At 36.1% G+C, this 19,064-nt stretch overlaps 1 protein-coding gene across 1 annotated transcript; it reads left to right on the top strand.

Moving 5' to 3' along the window:
- Positions 1-1,021: 1,021 nt before the first annotated feature.
- LOC109818947 (uncharacterized) lies at positions 1,022-7,956 on the top strand. The gene is made up of 9 exons (XM_020384502.3): positions 1,022-1,591; positions 2,201-2,316; positions 2,525-2,619; positions 2,997-3,145; positions 4,269-4,907; positions 5,023-5,171; positions 5,486-5,701; positions 6,292-6,441; positions 6,921-7,956. The coding sequence occupies exons 1-9, from the start codon at positions 1,408-1,410 to the stop codon at positions 7,257-7,259; spliced, it is 2,037 nt and encodes a 678-aa protein (XP_020240091.2). The 5' UTR covers positions 1,022-1,407; the 3' UTR covers positions 7,260-7,956.
- Positions 7,957-19,064: the final 11,108 nt, after the last annotated feature.

Genomic DNA, 19,064 nt, shown 5'->3' with positions numbered 1-19,064 from the left:
TATATGTTGACAATAAGTTATTGATCTTAGTAGTACTATAATAGAATCAAATGACATCAAGGTGTTAAATTTTAATTTGAAACCACTCAACCATTCAATCTAATTTAATTTAAAGGCTTTTATTTATTCACTAAAAACCTTAAAATTATTATTGTTACATCCACAATGATGTTGTTAAAACCTTACACCCTATAAAATTATTATTGCTATATCCACAATGATGTTGTTATTGTTAAAAATATCAATCATTGTCATTATTGCTGGTATTATTATTATTAACAATGATCATGATGATAGTAACAATAACAATGATAATGATGGTAACAGTGACGATAATGATAGCGATTATAATAATAATGATAATAACACATGCAATGATTAGTGACAATGGTAGTAATTGTCAAGATCTCATAGGACATAAATTTTATAGTGAATGAATAAAAATTATGTGATTAAATTAGATTGAAAATGGTGGAGATTTGGTGTCAAATTAAAATTTGATACCTTGTTGTTATTTGATCCTATCCCATATTTATTGTGTCAATAGAACTCAAAATTTTCATTTTTAAATACTTGAAATTAACACTTAAAATTGATGATAACAAACTCATTTAAAATTATCAGCTTGTTAATATATTGGTTACTTTCATTAATTTATATGAATAAAAAATATAAACTAAAACAACATATGTGAAGTATTTCAAGACCAAATTATACATCTATTTAATTAAAAAGTTTAAAAATAAAAGGAGAAATTGTATGTGCGAATTTGTTATAGTATAATTGTTTATAGAATGAAAGAGATACAAGAGAGAAGTAAAAGATAAGTTAGTTAAAGTGATAAAGGGAGATTGAAACAACAAAATAATGTTATAAAAAGTGTCACAATACAATATAATATATATATATATATATATATATATATATATATATATTATAAAAATTGTTGATATTCCTCTTCTCGTACCATTTAAAGATTGATGTGCATTCCAATGTGATGTGCGCTCCTGGATTCAGTTACATTCAAAGTAACCATTACTAGTCACTGACATTGTTCTGATTTTGAGAGTCCAATTATATTTGTTTTCTTTCTAAAACCATATTTTGTCCCTTGTTTCTGGCCCACATAATACCTTATTCCTGAATCTCTTCATTTTCTTTATTCTTTTTTCACTAGTTAATACTATTCATATTCCAATGAATCTTCATATATAGCTGTCTAATTATTTAAACTTTGCAACCGGTTGCTTTTGGCTTCTAATTTTGTGACATCAATTTCCAGGAAAAACAGACAAAGCAACAAATCCTATTGCTGCAGCACTGAGAATCATATGAAGTGTTTCTTTCAGACTTTGAAGCAACATATTGAACTGAAAGTTGTGTTGAACTTAAACAAGAGTGTAGATCATGTCTGAAGAACCACTGAATATTGTGGTGATCCACTATGTATCAAGAGACTTTAATACAAGTGCAATTAAAATGGCCATGCAGGGATTTTCACTTGAGCATGGAGACAAGCTTACATTTGTTGTAATTCTTCGGCCTGTTAGTAGTCCCACTAGGATTCCCTTCATTGCACCTGCCAGATTGCGTGAGTGTCTCATGCTTTGTTCTTTTCCTTCCTGATAATTCATTTTCATGTTGTGTATTATCATTTTGTGACATCCAAGGTCTTAAAAACAGTCTATGACTGCGATTTTGGCCGCAGCATAAAGACTAGAGGGGTCTTTGTGGCCCCATCAACTGCATTTGTCTACAATTTTCCACAACATCAAGGATCGATGAAACCATGTCCGCATTTTAAAACCTTAGTGTCATTAATCATATCAAAAAGATCAACTTAACAATAATAGAATGCACATGTTCCTAAGTTCTAATCTTGTTGTCGTTAATCTTTTCTGCCAATCACAAGTACAAAGCTATGATAAGAACCATTGCTGCATAACATGTGCCATGACCTTTGTCTGTACCTTACATACCCCTTTCATACAAAGTGGCTGTGTCATAACAAAAAATGGGGTTGAGCTTGAATTGTAATAAGGTCTTGTTTTCTTTAATCAATTGGCTACCCCTTTTCTGATTTATGACGTTTTCTTCTTCACATATTTCAGTCTCGAGAGATAATTAAGATTAATTACAGATATAGGACTATGGTTTCCTCATAAATTTCTTATGGGTACGTTGGCCTTCTTGTCTTCAGGTGGATTATTCGAGACTGATCAGAAAGATGTTGAGGAAGAGGTTGCCAAGAAGAAAGAAGAGCTTCTTAATAATGCAAGCATCAGGGAAATCTCTGAGCAGTGTGAAGCAGACAAGGTTAGACATTAACTTGCATCTAGAAGAGCAATCCATGCAGCAGATAATTCCTCGTTATTTTTATAAACATTGTGGAATAGGTGGCCTGAATAATGTCATAGTCTATTTATCACAAGGGTATTCAATAGTAAAATCACAGTAGATTATATGATATTTTAGGCGTCTAGATCTTGATAATTTTTCTATTTTTATGAATGAACTTACTTAGATCCAATTCCGGATAGAAGTGATTCATGGCAATTTACCAGAGGTTGCTGTAAATGCCGCCATACGTTTGGATCCAACATCAGTGGTACTTGATAGGTCAGTCACACTTTTTCAAACTTCATTTCTACTGTCTTTATGTCCCAATTTGATGGGGGGAAAAAGTAACCACAAAAAGAGGAGTTCATGATTGTGAAAGTATTTTACACAAGAAACTATTCAACTCCCCATTATTTTGTTACTTTCAAAAGTACAGTGTTTTTTTGGTTCCATATAATTCTTAAGGTCATTTATGCTGTTGAGGTCAAAACCATACAAGTATCATCCCTAAACAGGTCAAGTATTTTGGAAAATTGTTTGTGTCGCATAAATGTGATCAATTTTAGTGCTTCTTGCAAAATGTAAAAAATGTCACAAAACATCAAAAAAATAAAGTCCAAACTTCTTGCTTTGTGTCTGACATTGTTAATGTGCAGACAGATGAAGAAATATAAGAAGGATTTCAAGCGGAGTCTCTCTTGTGCTTTGCTAATAATGAAACGTGACAACTCTATGCAACACTTGAGAGGACCAAGGGAAACACATCTGTGTGCTAGAAACAACGGCAATGCAAGTTGCGGAAGATGTAAGGAACTGAACCAATATAGCTTATCTTGATATCCTTGAATTCCCATTATGTATTAATGGTGTCCTTTTAGTAGTCATTTCTCACCCATGTTTTCATAAAATCTTGATAGATATAGAACTTGAGAGTCATAACACATTATTCAATTTCATGATTAGGGATGGCAATGGGACCCCATGGGGGCGGATAATAGTAAACCTGTCCCCGCCCCGCCGAATGAAAATTGGCCCCATACCCATCTCATATCCGCGCGGGTATCCATTAAGCGGGTATCCATGAATTTCTTGAATACCTACGGATATCCAAGGATATCCATGGATATTTATAAAATTTTTAAGAAATTAAAAAAAATTATATTACAAATAATTTTAAGTTTATATTTTAATGTCATTGAAATATTAAAAATAAAAATTCAATGTTAATGTTGAACTTTTATTTAACATTAATTTTGTTGAAATAATAATAAAAATTCAAGATAATCAATAACTTAAAATACACCAATCTTACAAGTAAGTTAAAGTCTCATCACAAAGCTACAATAATTTAATCTCATAATTCCAAATGAAAGTAAATAACTTAAAATACATAAATTTTATTGGTCCAATCAAAGCTAGAAAATTAATCAAATTACATCCAACATAATTTTATAACATGTTTAACACATGTCGGTAACTTTATCAACCTCATTTTTGTAAGAAAATAAGATGAGAGAGTGTAGTTTTAGGATTATGTGGTACAAGAATAATTAGAATATTTAAAAAATAATATTAAACGGGTACCCGCGGGTATGGATATCATCATAGCCGCCCCGCCCCATTTATAAGCGGGTAAAAAATTATCCGTCCCCATTATCCGCGGGTACCCAATTAATCTATCCATTTATTATCCGTAGCGGATTTTATCCACAGATACCCGCGGGTGCGGGTATTTTTGCCATCCCTATTCATGATCAAAAACCAAAGGAGTAACTTCCCCTTTTTTTCAGATCTACAAGAAAGTAAACTCATTTATTTAGTTAAAAACTTATACAACCTTATTTCTTTTTGAGCGAGTCCAACATCTTTCAAATCATTTAAGGAGAGCTAAAGGATATTTGTATTTGATGCAATGGTGTATGAAGCAGGTTCTAATTCTAAATCTCCACCAACCATGTTCCAAGTGGCAAATTCAATTTTCTGCTCCAATTCCAGCTCTTCAATTCCTACTCTTGAAAAGTTTGCGATCCCCCAACTTCCTTCTCAAATGAAACAAATCGCTGAAGATAGAGAACAAGACATGGCAAGAGGGTATTGCCTATTGCCCAATCCAGATAATCAAAAGACTAATCATGCTGAATTGTATCACATAGAGACACCGATCAAACATAGCAGTAACCATGAAACATATCAAACAGTTGAAAAATTTAAAAATTCTGTTTGCTCAGTATGCAAGAACAGAAGACCGGAAATTGAAGTGATGAAAGAATTCACATACGCGGAGCTACATGAAGCCACACAGGGTTTTTCCCCAAAGAACTATTTGTCAGAAGGTGGATTTGGTTCTGTCTACAAAGGGAAGCTTCAAGGAGGACTCAAGATTGCTGTTAAGCAACATAAGTGTGCAAGCCTCCAAGGAGAGAAGGAATTCAAATCTGAAGTTAATGCACTCAGCAAAGCAATACATGAGAATGTGGTCATGCTGCGTGGATCCTGTTCAGAAGGAAATAACAGGATTCTTGTGTATGAATTTGTTTGCAATGGATCACTTGACCAACATTTATCACGTAAGAGAAAATTGGTATTAGAAATAGATATTACTACGAAGTATGAAAATGAATAAAAATTGCTTCATATGATTATTACAGATAGAAGAGACTAACTCGAACTATGATGATGCAGAACACTCTCGTAAACCGCTTAGTTGGGCAGAAAGGATCAAAGTAGCTATTGGAACTGCAAAAGGCTTATTGTACTTGCATCAGAACAATATAATACACAGAGATATGAGACCTAGTAACATCCTTGTCACCCATGATTATGAAGCAATGGTAATAAAGCACAAGGACTTAGAGCATAGTAATTGCATTTGAAAATACCAGACATACCAATGTTATAAAACATTTATGCTATTGAAACGCAGAGAACTCTTAGTGATGCATCACATTACTTGTATAGAATGATTGTATTTTAATTATTGACCATAGTTTTATGACTAATATATGTGATTACAACCTAGAATGAACATGAAAAATATGTTAAATAGTCAGGCTATAAAATCCTTGCATAAATTGCAAAGTTGATCAACTATATTATTGCTTCTGCTGCAACATTGAGTAATGACTTTCTGTTATCTATTTATCAGCTTGGAGATTTTGGTCTGGCCAGGACCGAACAAATGGACTCTTTATACTCCACAGATGTTGTTGGAACTATAGGTTATTTGGCACCAGAATATGCAGAATCTGGGAAAATGTCAACCAAGACAGATGTGTATTCTTTTGGTGTGGTTCTTCTTCAGCTAATAACTGGAATGAGGACCGCAGACAAACGGCTTGGCGAAAAAAGTCTTGTGGGATGGGTAACAATCTAAGTAAAACAATAATTTTTTTAATAAATATATCATACATTATTTGTTCCCTTAACCTCTATCTAAATATTATGAGTTCAATTTTAATGGATACATACATGATACATGTTTATTCTTTTCTTCTTTTTCCTTTGTTACTGTATTCAAATCCCGGAGTCCTTCCTCAGCTCTCTTGTTTTTTAATAGCATTTCATTAGATAAAGGGTCCATGAATAACCTTGCAGGTTGTGCATTGATGCATGAATGTTTTCTGTTAATTTCTTCACAATCTTTCCATGCAATGAGTATTATGTTGATACTTTAAGAGTTATGCAATCAAGGTCCTAGCATAAATACTAAATAGTGTACTACTTGCCATTGCATTATTGTTCATTCTTTCACTTCTAAAAGCAGGTATTATATCATACAATGGGGATTAAAATTGAAAGAAAAATGTAATATGGGAATGGATGGTTTTTACCAAATAAAAGCTCCTGATAAAATAAAATTTGGGATAGCCTATTGCAATTTGACTTGGCATTTCCTTACTTCATTGTAATTTGCTTGTTCCTTTCAATTATTAACTTGTTGCTTTCTTTCAGGCTAGGCCACTATTGAAAGAAAGGAACTATCCAGATCTAATTGATGAAAGGATGATGGATAATCATGATTGCCATCAGCTTTTTTGGATGATTCGTCTAGCAGAAAAATGTCTCAGCAGAGATCCTCAGAAGCGATTATCAATGGATACAGTAAGTCTCAATCCGTGAGTTTCTCTATGGATATGGTATCAGTTGGATACTCCATGAATACATTGAATACTCTTATTTAATCATTTTATAATTATTTGACTTTTATTTTTTAAGCATTTATGCCAACCAAGATCAAAGTATCAAATAGCCATGCCTTTGATTCATGCTCATTTTAAAAACATCAATTCTCTCTTTAGATTTCAATTTAGAGTAAAATGATTTTACACTGCCATCTAATCACCAACAATCACGTATATGTTTATTACCTTCTACAATAACAACCGTAAAAATTATACCATCAACGATTTCTAATTGACCGATAATATAACTTTTTATTTCTTTACACTAACAATCCACAGAAATTAAAGTCTTAAATTTATATTAAGTCTATGTATTGTATTATATTCATGTGGTGTCTTATGATTGTTAAAAATTTGTTGCATCTATATGTCCATTTTATATGATAAATGTGTTTGCAGGTGGTCATTGCCTTAACTCATATACTAGAAGGCAATACATGCAGTGTTGTACTGAGAGACTGTTCTCCAGCACGGTCAGATTCATCCTATGACATGTCAGACTTACTTATATCAGATACCTCTCACTCTCAGGAATTAGAAGGTGAAGAAGATGGAAGCATGTATGCAGCATATGCTCCAATTTGTTTAAGACCCCCACCATCCCCTCCATTAGGAAGCACTTCATCATCAAGTACAACATCAAGCATGTTCACAGGGCTAAGTGAATCTCCTTCAGATGATTTATCCAATGATGACAATAAGGGTAAAAGGCAATATGATCCAGGTGCCATATTTTGAACCATGATGGTCTTGTTTGAGAGTAGTTCAAAAGATAATAAGATAGCTATTCACTGAAAGTAAAAATGAAACAGTTATCAGAGTCTCCTCCTTTCAGATATAAATATGATGTCTTGTTTTGTTCATTCCATGAACATATTCCGGTCAATAAATTTTTTTAAAATTTAAAGTTTGATTATTAGATCAGAGACTCCCTTTCTCAGATATAAATAATGTGATATAAATAATGTCTTGCTCCTTCATTCCACAAAAAAAAAAAAAAAAAAAATGTTTCCTACATAGAAATAAATTATGTATCAAGAAAAATGGTGTTATATATTTGCTTGTTTACCCTTAAGTTTCATTTTCTTATTTTTGATTTTGGCACAAGAAAATTCATTACAGATCAGGAAGTATGTATGCAATGTAGCTAAAATAATGATTTGCTTCACTAAGTTAGAACATTCTTTTCTTTTTCTTACGAAAAGAGAAAATCATTACAAATATAACCGAATGGTAAATATAAGTCAACAATCAATCTAAATAAAGTTATGGGCTTAAAATATAAAAAAAATTAATCAAAATTTATTTTTTTAAGTCTCTATTTAATTAAATCTTCATTATTTTTGTCTTTATTTTTTCATGACCGAAAAAAGTTAAGTCCTTATGCTTAACTGAATAATGTATTTTTCATGCTTCATAAAAACTGAAATTTTATACTTTAAAAAATAAAATTTTAAATAGAGAGTAAATTCAAAAAACAAATACAAGAAATAAACATATTGAACCTAAAATTATATTGCTTTTCCAAAATATATTCAATCAAATCTCTTTTAGTTAAATCAAAAGTTGTTAACTCAAGAATGTCAAGATTCAATCTCTTTAGGTACCATTTACTCCTTCCTTTAGTTTAGGTAAATTTTACTCCTTAATCAAGGATCAAAGTCGTAGCTAAAGATACCATTTTACTCTTAAAAACTGACCTAATAAAAAGGAGTTAGACCTCTTTAATAAAATAAGAAAAGTATGTTTTATTTATCATAAAGGATAGGGATGGCAAAATGAACTCGGATCTTATGGACACCCACAAAAATACTTGCATGCGGGATAGTTACGAGGCGAGTATAGACCTACAAAATTTAGTGGGTACAAGTGCGGTGCGAGTATAAGTACTATGGTGTCCAGCCCATCCTAACTTGCAATTATATATATATATATATATATATATATATATAAAAATTAATTAATATAATAATATAATTACTTAATAATAAGTTACATTATGATATTATAACTGAAATTCTTCTAGTCTTATTTTTTCTTCTTTCAATCTTGAGTTTTCATCCATCCATTGTGTCATCCCTCATTGTTTGCCTCACGTTCTGCCTTCCATCATCGTCGCTTACCACTTCCTTGTACCACCTCTATCATATGCCTCGTGTCCTTTCTTGCATCGTTATTGCTCGTGTCTCCTCCTCACATCGTTGGTTGTGTCTCCACATCTCGTCGTTGCTTGTGTCTCTACCTCGCGTCATCGGTCGGTCGCATCTCTACCTCACATCGCTAGTCGCATCTCCATCTCACGTCGCTACCTTGTGTCGCCGCCTCACCACTTTGCATCACTACCTCACTACCTTACATTCTTACATCACTAATTCGTTGGAGCTACTAATTGTTGGAAGACTCATCAGCCGCAACTTATATTACACTACATTGAAGTTGCTAATTGTTAGATTTAAAAAGGTTCCCAATGCTCACATATGTTTAATTTTAGGCTAAAAACTTATTTTGGTCCCTTATAATAATTGTTTATTTCAATTTAATCCCACTTTTATTTTTTGTTTCAATTTGGTCCCAAATAAATTAATTGGTTTCAATTTAGGACTTCCGTCCAAATTATTTAAACGGAGTTAACTATTGGCCACGTGGATGCCACGTAGATGCATAGGTGGATGCCACGTAGATGCCACGCGGATGACAATTTTTTTTGAAAACACCTTGACCCAGAACGGCCCGTTCTGAAACCAGAACGGACCGTTCTGGTTCCACACTGCTAAACATAAACGATCAATGATTATAGTTTACGGTTGTGAATCATGGAAGGAAAAAGACCCAAGGTACAAAGTATTTCAAACACTGAATTTGGTAATATTGTCAATGGAAATTAATAACTTCAATTGCTAAACAGTTAGGCTATACAGTGTATTATTAAGGACAATGCAATGTATCACTAAAGACAATGGTAGCAGATTTTATTTCATTTCAAACTGGAGTGAACCACTAACTACCAAATTGACACTATACAGTAAAAGATGAAATGACATGGTATTTTTCCTTGAAGTCATTAACGATGTACCCCAACAACAATAACCTGTTCTTGAAGAGGTAGAACCTGAAGTAAAGGAAGAAGATACACAAGACTAACATTTCATCACACAACCATATGCAGGGACAAATCTAAGTTAATTATAGTGGGGGCACTTGCCCCCACTAAAATTTTTTTCATTCTTTTTTTATATATAAAATATTAATAATTTTATAAAAATATATATTATTAATTATATTTTAGTTATGTTGTTATATCTAATATAATAAATATATCAGTATTTTTTTATATTTTATTTTATTATATTTATCCTATTAATTTTTATCATTTTATTTATCTAATTTTAAATAAGTTGCAAAAAATTATAAAGTGACACTTAAATATTTATTCAGACAGAAAGAGAAAAAGAAAAAGTTATTACTCTATTTATAAGATAATTGTATTTTATAAAAATAAGTAATTTTAAAATTTTTACCATAAAAAAATATTTTTTAAAATTATTATATTTTTTAATAAAATTAATAAAGAATATTCTATTCTCAGTTTTGGAACGGGCCCAAAACGGCCCGTTCTGAGTCCAGAACGGCCCGTTCTGAGTCTAGTACGGCCCGTTCTGATGTACTGGTCGTGTGTTAGTTTTGCATTTGGAACGGCTCATTTCAGGTGCAAAATTAACACACCAAGAGTGCATCCAGAACGGCCCGTTCTAGTTTCAGAACGGCCCGTTCTAGTTTCAGAACGGGCCGTTCTGGTTCTAGATGTTTTCAGAAAATTTGGCGTCCACGTGGTATCCACGTATGCATCTACGTGGCATCCACGTGGGCAAAAGTTAACTCCGTTTAAATAATTTGGACGAAAGTCCCAAATTGAAACTAATTAATTTATTAGGGACCAAATTGAAACCAATTAATTTATTTGGGACCAAATTGAAACCAAAAATAAAAGTGGGACTAAATTGAAACAAACAATTATTATAAGGGACCAAAATAGGGTTTTAGCCTTAATTTTATCTACTAATAAAAAATATTTTGTTTTATTTTAGGAAAGTTTTATAATCCAACTTTAACAAAGGTAATGGAATAGAACTATAGAATGTTTAATTTTTTCCCAAGTCTTGGAGAATATTTTTAACACATGATCATGATGTTGGAAGTTTAATTACTACTTTTATAATGTTGATTTTTTTTGAAATTTATTTAAAGGATTGAATGTTTTGTAACCTTTATTTATAAAAATTGTTATGTTAGATTTTTTTAATGTTAAAGGCCTGACAAATTAATATTATATTTTCTTGTATGAAATGTTATCTCTTTATTGATTTATTTACTTTATACATAAGTAAAATGCAGGTTGCTGGTACAGGTATGAGTAGACAAGTACCTAGAGAGTATGGGGATGAGGATTAAAATTGCTCTTGTGCGAGTATGGGATTGGATACGAGTATTATTTTCAAACACGAGTGTTGCAATATGTACTATAGAATACTACCAGACCCTACCATTACTGTAGACACTAGTTTCTTTCAGGGATGAGAATCCAAAGATGTGAAGCTTCTAAAAGTGACCTTCAGAGGACCTTGAAGACTCCGGGATACTTCAAAAGGAAGCAAGGCATCCCTAGAAGGCATCCCAAGGAGCCAAACAACAAAGGAATCAAGCCTCAGACCCATGAGAATGGGCATACTCATGGTTTCTGAGAACGGTCGTTCTCATGAAGAGTATGGTTGCTCCAAGACACAAATTTACACCTAAAATTAGGTTGAAAATGGTCATTCCAAAGGGAGAACAGTCGTTCCAACCTTCTGAGGCCTATTTAAGGAGGTCAACTCCCCTCCCTCACACAGACACTCCAATTTCTCGAAATTGGGACTCTCTCTCTCTTTTGACTCTCTTTAGGTTACTCCGAGTAAAATAGACTCGTCGTAGTTCCTGATTATGAAATTCTTGGATCATTGCTAGGGATTTTAGAGTTTTTATTGGTTAAAAATTGTCGAGAGGAAGTGAGGTTATTATAGAGCGAGGAGGCTGCCACAAAGCACCTTCATTTTCTTTCTATAAATCTTGCTTCGAAGGCTCCAATCTCTCTTCCTTTTCCTATTTATTGCTTTAAATAATATGATAGATGTCATGTAGATAGTTCGTCATTACATGCTTAATAAAGGGGTAAAAACAGTGATCTTCACTTTGTTTTGATAATGAATACATCATAGGGTACTAATATTAGACGTTGTGGGGTGCATAACACCTTCCCTAGATGTAATCGACCCACGTACCCAACTTTAGTCCGATTATCGGGCATTCCAGCGTCAATGGGATTTTCTACAATGGAAGTCAATAAGTCATCTAAACCTAAAGATATTTCAACATAAACAAATATTTTTAGGGTCGGGTTCCGACAGATGGCGACTCCACTAGGGATATGTCAAGAGGGTCAGGCCCATTCGGTGATGTATTCGTTAAGAAAACAAAGCTTTGATTAGATTTTTTACCCCCACATTGTTTGTAAATAAAATGTTGTTTAGTATGACTTTAATAACTATTGTATGTTTTAAATTCCACACTTTTTTGGAAAATAAACTATACACAACCATTGCACACAACAGTTCCCTTTATACCTGAGGGAAAGAATGAGTTATGACCATAGGGAGTGAGTGACGTATGGCTGGCCGTAGAGGGGTCTAGCTACCCACAGGTTGTTGTCAAAAATCATCACTCGAGGTGTTAATCGCTAACTCTAGCCTGATGCATTGGACAAACCTTAGTTGTCTAATTGACAGTGACAAAGATACTAGATTCCTATGATAGGGACACCTTTAGGGTATGAGACCAGTAAGAACAGTTAGAACTACCTAATACTATGCACCTTTATGCAGGGGCCTCAACCCATAGAAATAATGTGACTGTTCGTGGGTGTACGTTGTTTGAGCAAGTGTGTGCATTATTTGTATGTATTGTTTGTTTTCCCAAGGAGTAGGTTGGAGTGTTTTTACAAATAGTAGTAATTAAGGTTTAAGTTAAAAATAATACCCTTTTATGCATTCTTAGGCCATCATTGTAAAAAACATATAGCCTCATATAGGTAGTATCCTTATTTACAGTAAAATCATATGTAGAAAATATATCGAATAAACAGGTTATCATGCATCATTGTCCATAGAAATAAAACATGATAAACGTAGGCAATAAACACAATGAAATGCATATTTTAGGCTAGACCATTGATTTTTCATTCATTTTTATTTTAGATATGAAAGGTATAGGTAGCAGCATGCATGGGTTTTTGAAAAGGTGAGTATTATCAATTAGCCTGTGCCAAGGATAGATAGTAGAAAGGCCCGCATTGAGTTTGAAAGATGCTATGGCCAGATCCTCGACGTTTTGAGGATATATCTTGATTCGACATTCATAAGAGTCTTGCTGCACTTCTTGAAACCCAGTCTACATTGCTTTGAGTTTCCACATTTCGACATAGTACCCATTATAAGGAGTATGATCAAATGCTTTGATGGCCCAAATTAGCTACGGTCTATACGGTCAAGGAGGACCGTATTTCAGTTACTAGAGTGGCCAACCTAATCAGATTGCCTCCCTACTTATCTACCTTGGAAGGCAATGGGGCAATTAGAGGTTGGAAATTGTACCTGTAAATAGGATACACCGGTAGTCTTCTCGTATTCTGAAAGGCCGAACGAGTACTCCAAACTAGTGCTCCAATCCAATGTGAGTAAAAGGTTTTGTACCTGCAAAAGGCACTCCGACGCTCAAGTCAGCACAAGCACGGAAATCTAGGGTAATTAATGAACAGTGACGTTACCTTTTGACCTGAGCTATTTATACTGACAATCGTGGGCCCTGGACCTTATGGGCCCTGTAACATACTTACCGTATTAGGTAATACTTCTTAATCAGCTAATTAACCCTTAATCATTTATTAAAGATAATTAATAAAGATAAGCCGAACCAGGTGACCGATTGGCAATCGGCCACCTGGTTCGGCCATTCAGCGGCCGATAAGAGGGTGGCTGAATGCCCCTACCCGTACACTGCCCCCCAGCCTTGAAGAAAGGCGAAACTTTCTTTAAGGGTAAGTTGGAGATGGCGGTTAGGGTAAGATGAAGAGGCGCGCGTTTATAACCGTTGGATCTCAGAAATCCAACGGTTACAATTTTTCAACACTTTAAATTTTCCCGCTTCTCTTTGATTCTATAAATAGGTTAGATGGTAGGGCCATTCGTATGTATTATTCCAATCCGACTTGTGCTAGTCCGAGCGCTTAGAGGCCGATCCGATTATCCATTGTGCTTTTGTGAAGAAATTGGTAAGTTTCTATTACCATGGTTGATACTTCTTCAAGTTCTTCGGCTGATAGCTCTCGGTCATCGTCCTCCGAGGGGTCCTCGTCCAGTACATCAAGTCACTCCAAATTGTCTCAATCCCCTATTGATGCCGAAAGGCCAGATGAAGGTGACGATTTTTCAGAAGAAACCTCTACTAGTGGAAGTGAAGAAGTCGAAGAAAAAACAAAACGGGTAGTAACTCGTCAACGATACGGTCCTTCTGATGTGCCTGGATACGAGTGGGTGAACGAGGAAGTCACTTCCTATTATTCTCGGTATCAGGATACACAAATGATCACTAATCTTCTGGACTACACTAACTGTCTGAACTTTAACACCCACGAAAATCCCTACCCGATTGGGATTCGGTCATGCCGAAATAATGCCTTTCCAAATCCTGACATGGTCTGCCTTGATCAAAGTGGTGGGAAGATGGAATCATTTTACATGTATGACTGTCTTCTTCGGGATCTCAAAGTCAAATTGCCATTTGATGAGTTTACTATAGGAGTGCTGAGAGTGTTGAACGTGGCCCCTACTCAATTACATCCTAACAGCTGGGCGCAATTACAGGGCTTTAAACACTTGTGTAAATGTCTCCATATTAAGCCTTCTCCACTTCTCTTTCTATACTTCTATTCGTCCCGGCCGACTATTTTGGCAAAATGGCACTCCCTAAGCCGAGTAAGTGATCGACTATTGTTGGATAGTTTTACTTCATCATACAAGAATTTCAAGGCCGGATTCTTCCGAGTGACCATACGGCCGAACGGGCGACGCTTCTTCTTTGATAAGGATGGGAAAAGTCTATTCCCTTTATACTGGCCCGTACCCCTCGGCCCTACGACGTAGTACCGAAAAAGATGCTGACAGCCGAAGAACGAACAAATTTAAAATTATTAATGCGCCTTCCTCGGCGTTTGCCAACTAGATCTCTTATCAATTTGATAGTGTCTCCTCGTTGGTGGGCCGACCTGATAGGTATGCTATCTATCCAATCCCATTTACCATCTTAATTCCTATTGATGTTTACTTAACCTTTTTTTACAGGAATCATGGTTAAGAGTGGTGCTGATGACTTGAATATTCGCCACCTTCTTGCTGCAAGAGTGAAGGAGGCTTGGCAATCAGGGGAAATGGGCACTTCGGCTGTTGCATCCTCCCCTCCTCCAGAACGCAAAAAGAAGAAAGGAAAAAAAGGGAAAGAAACCAACCGAGAGCACACCAAACAGAAGAGCTCTGATGATCATCCAGAGCAATCAAAGAAAGCCAAGTCAATGCTTGAGTCATCCCCCAATCGTACCATTATTGTGGTGCCTCCTCAACTGATGTCTCGGGCCTTTCTCAGTGAAGATGCTCTGGCAGAATCGGTGATTCGGCCTGATATTGTTTCTCCATTTGGGCAAGAATTTTTGGCCAGCTTAGATGTGAGGGCCAAATGGAGGTTATTCTGCGAGGTGCAAACTCGCTCATTGGCTTTAGCTCATCACCTTGCTATGGAGCCTCTCGGCGAGGTCATGAATTTGAAGCAAAGTCTCGAGGAAGCCGAGAAGACTACAGCCGAAGCAATTTCGGTCAATGAAGCGGTGACTGCTAAAAATAAGGATCTAGCTGCTGAGTTAGATGTCGTTCGGCGAGACAATGATACCCTGCGCTTGGATCTTCAAAAAATGACTAATGAAGGACGTCGCCGAGTGGAAGAAGCTGAGGCTGCGTATAATGCCCTCAAAGAGCAGGCTAAAGAGAAAATCATTTCTCAACATGAAGCGGGGTTCAAACAGGCCGTTCGGCAAGCAAAGCACTTCGGCCAGTTTGAAGAAGGTTTTGAGTTTGACATAACTCAAGATTTCTATCAAGGGTCTCTTATGTCTTTTGCTGATATGCCTGAGGAAGTGAGCCTGACGATGTCGACCCAGATGTTTCCCCCCGAGAAGAGGATGATGCTGAAACCTCTGAAGAGAACACGATGGACAAAGGGAACCCTGGGCCCGAAAATGAGACCAAGGGAAATCCCAAAACCGTGATCGGGGCTGACTCAACCCACACTCCTGAAGAGTAGCGTTTAGGTTTTTCTTTAATGCAATCTTTTGACTTCTGTAATTTGGAGGCCAATAGAGCCTCCCCCTTTTTTTTTTTTTAATGAAATGATATTATCCTTCAAAAATTTTCCTTACTCGATTAATTTTCAAGTATTTGTCTATAATTAACAATAAACCATTCGTACTTCAAATTTTTATCTCAAAGTTACTTCTTAAACAAAGCCGAACGACTTTGTCTCGAACATACTCCTTTTTAAGCAAAACCGAACGACTTTGCCTCAAATTTATACTTTATTGGTAAAACCGAAGAGAGGTGTCTGATTTGTGCTTTTCTTTGACAAATCCGAACGGATTTACTTCGGATTTGTACTCTTTTATGACAAAACCGAAGAGACTTGTTTCGGATTTGTATTCTGGTTTGACAAAACCGAAGAGAGGTGTATCGGATTTGTGCTTTTCTTTGACAAATCCGAACAGATTTACTTCGGATTTGTACTCTTTTATGACAAAACCGAAGAGACTTGTTTCGGATTTGTATTCTGGTTCGACAAAACCAAAAAGAGGTGTATCGGATTTGTGCTTTTCTTTGACAAATCCGAACAGATTTACTTCGGATTTGACTCTTTTATGACAAAACCGAAGAGACTTGTTTCGGATTTGTATGCTGGTTTGACAAAACCGAAAAGAGGTGTATCGGATTTGTGCTTTTCTTTGACAAATCCGAACAGATTTACTTCGGATTTGTACTCTTTTATGACAAAACCGAAGAGACTTGTTTCGAATTTGTATGCTGGTTTGACAAAACCGAAAAGAGGTGTATCGGATTTGTGCTTTTCTTTGACAAATCCAAACAGATTTACTTCGGATTTGTACTCTTTTATGACAAAACCGAAGAGACTTGTTTCGGATTTGTATGCTGGTTTGACAAAACCGAAGAGAGGTGTATCGGATTTATGCTCTTCTTTGACAAATCCGAACAGGTTTGCTTCGGATTTGTACTTTTTTATGACAAAACCGAAGAGACTTGTTTCGGATTTGTATTCTGGTTTGACAAAACCGAAAAGAGGTGTATCGGATTTGTACTTTTTTGTAAGATTTTTTAAGGCACGTCCTTAGCCGAGTTGAACAACTCGGGAGGGAAGCCTGTTGCGAGATTTTTAAGGCACATCCTTAGCCAAGTTGATCAACTCGGGAGGGAAGCCTGTTACGAGATTTTTAAGGCACGTCCTTAGCCAAGTTGATCAACTCGGGAGGGAAGCCTGTTGCGAGATTTTTAAGGCACATCCTTAGCCGAGTTGATCAACTCGGGAGGGAAGCCTGTTACGAGATTTTTAAGGCACGTCCTTAGCCGAGTTGATCAACTCGGGAGGGAAGCCTGTTGCGAGATTTGAGTAGCTGTTAAAAATTGATAAACTAACACAATAGAATGGAAGAACTGAAGTAATTTCATTACTGGGTGCCTCGTTAAAAACCTTGTCGGCCAAAACCCCTTTTCACTTTTTTACAAGGGGAGAAAAGACCGATCAAGGAAAAGAGTACACCCTCTGTTTACACAAGGTCTTTTTACAATGTATACTAGCTATAATATGTCTTCAAATGAGAAGCGTTCCATGTTCTGGGAATGACCTTGCCTGAGAGTTCTTCCAACTTGTATGCACCGTTTTCCAAACTATGTCGGACCCGAAATGGGTCATCCCAATTAGCAGCCAACTTGCCTTCTTTCGAATTTCGCCTTCCCAATCCCTGCACTCTCCACACTAAGTCGCCCTCTTTGAGACTTCTTTTAATAAGGTTGGAATTAAACCTACGAGCCATCCTCTGTTTGCAAGCTTCAGCTATAATCTCTGTTCTGAGACGTACTTCCTCAACCATGTCAACCTCAACTCGGAGAGATATATCATTGGTGTTTTCATCAAAATATTGTCGCCGAAAAGATGGTTCTCCTACCTCAACAGGTATCATGGCATCAGTGCCATATGTTAGCCAAAAAGGTGTTTCTTTAGTCGTGGACTGAGGCGTGCATCGATAAGCCCATAAAACTTCTAATAACTCTTCTGCCCAAGCTCCCTTAGCATCTCCCAATCTTTTCCTCAATTCACCAAGTATTACTTTGTTTGCTGCTTCGGCCTGCCCATTAGCTTGCAGGTGTTCTACCGATGTAAACCTGTGCTTGATACCGAGATCCTGAATGAACCGATTAAGTTTTTGATCGGTGAATTGCAAACCATTATCAGTTACAAGTGCATATGGAATGCCGAAGCGAGTAATGATGTTTTTCCATAAAAACTTTTGAACATTGGCAGCTGTGATACTGGCAAGTGGCTCGGCCTCGACCCATTTCGTGAAATAATCTACAGCAACCAGCAAAAATTTGCACTGACCCTTGGCAATCGGGAAAGGTCCAAGAATATCCATGCCCCACATTGCGAACGGCCAAGGTGAACTTATACCATGAAGTTCTTCAGCTGAAGCATGAATAAGGTTACCATGCCGTTGACAAGATATACAATGCTTAACAAACTTTAAACAATCATCCCGAAGAGTAGGCCAATAATATCCCGCGCGAAGCACCTTGGCAGCCAAGGTTCGTCCACCTGAATGAAAACCGCATATGCCTTCATGCATTTCTCTTAAAATATAATCAGCTTGTTCTGTATCAACACATTTCAACAATGGGACCAAAAATCCTCTTCTATATAGCTCTCCACCAACTATGGTATACCTAGCAACTTGTGTCCGGAGCTTTCTAGCAGCCAATGGGTCAGTCGGAACTTTTCCATGTTCAAGATGATCTACCATATCAGTAATCCATGTCCGACTTGACTCCTCAACTGCCAAACATTCGGTAGTGACCACACTCGGAGCTTCAAGGTCCAAGTGAAGCGTGGTTCTCAACTGACCAGGTTTTCGCGTGCTGCTTGCCAACCGAGCCAACTGATCCGCCCTTTCATTATGCTCTCTGGGTGTATGTTTTACTTGAACTTCTTCAAACGTATCACGCATTCTTTGAAACAAGTGATAATATTTCAATAAGTTTTCATCTTTTACTTGAAAATTATTATTCACCTGCTCAGCTACAACTTTTGAATCGGTCCAGCATTCCAATCGGATAACACCGATTTCCC

The sequence above is a fragment of the Cajanus cajan genome, chromosome 8, assembly GCF_000230855.2.
Source record: "Cajanus cajan strain Asha chromosome 8, NIPB_CcT2T_4, whole genome shotgun sequence".
Taxonomy (NCBI): Eukaryota; Viridiplantae; Streptophyta; class Magnoliopsida; order Fabales; family Fabaceae; genus Cajanus; species Cajanus cajan.
The sequence above is the reverse complement of the archived record's forward strand: the minus strand, read 5'-3'. Positions and strand labels throughout refer to the sequence as shown.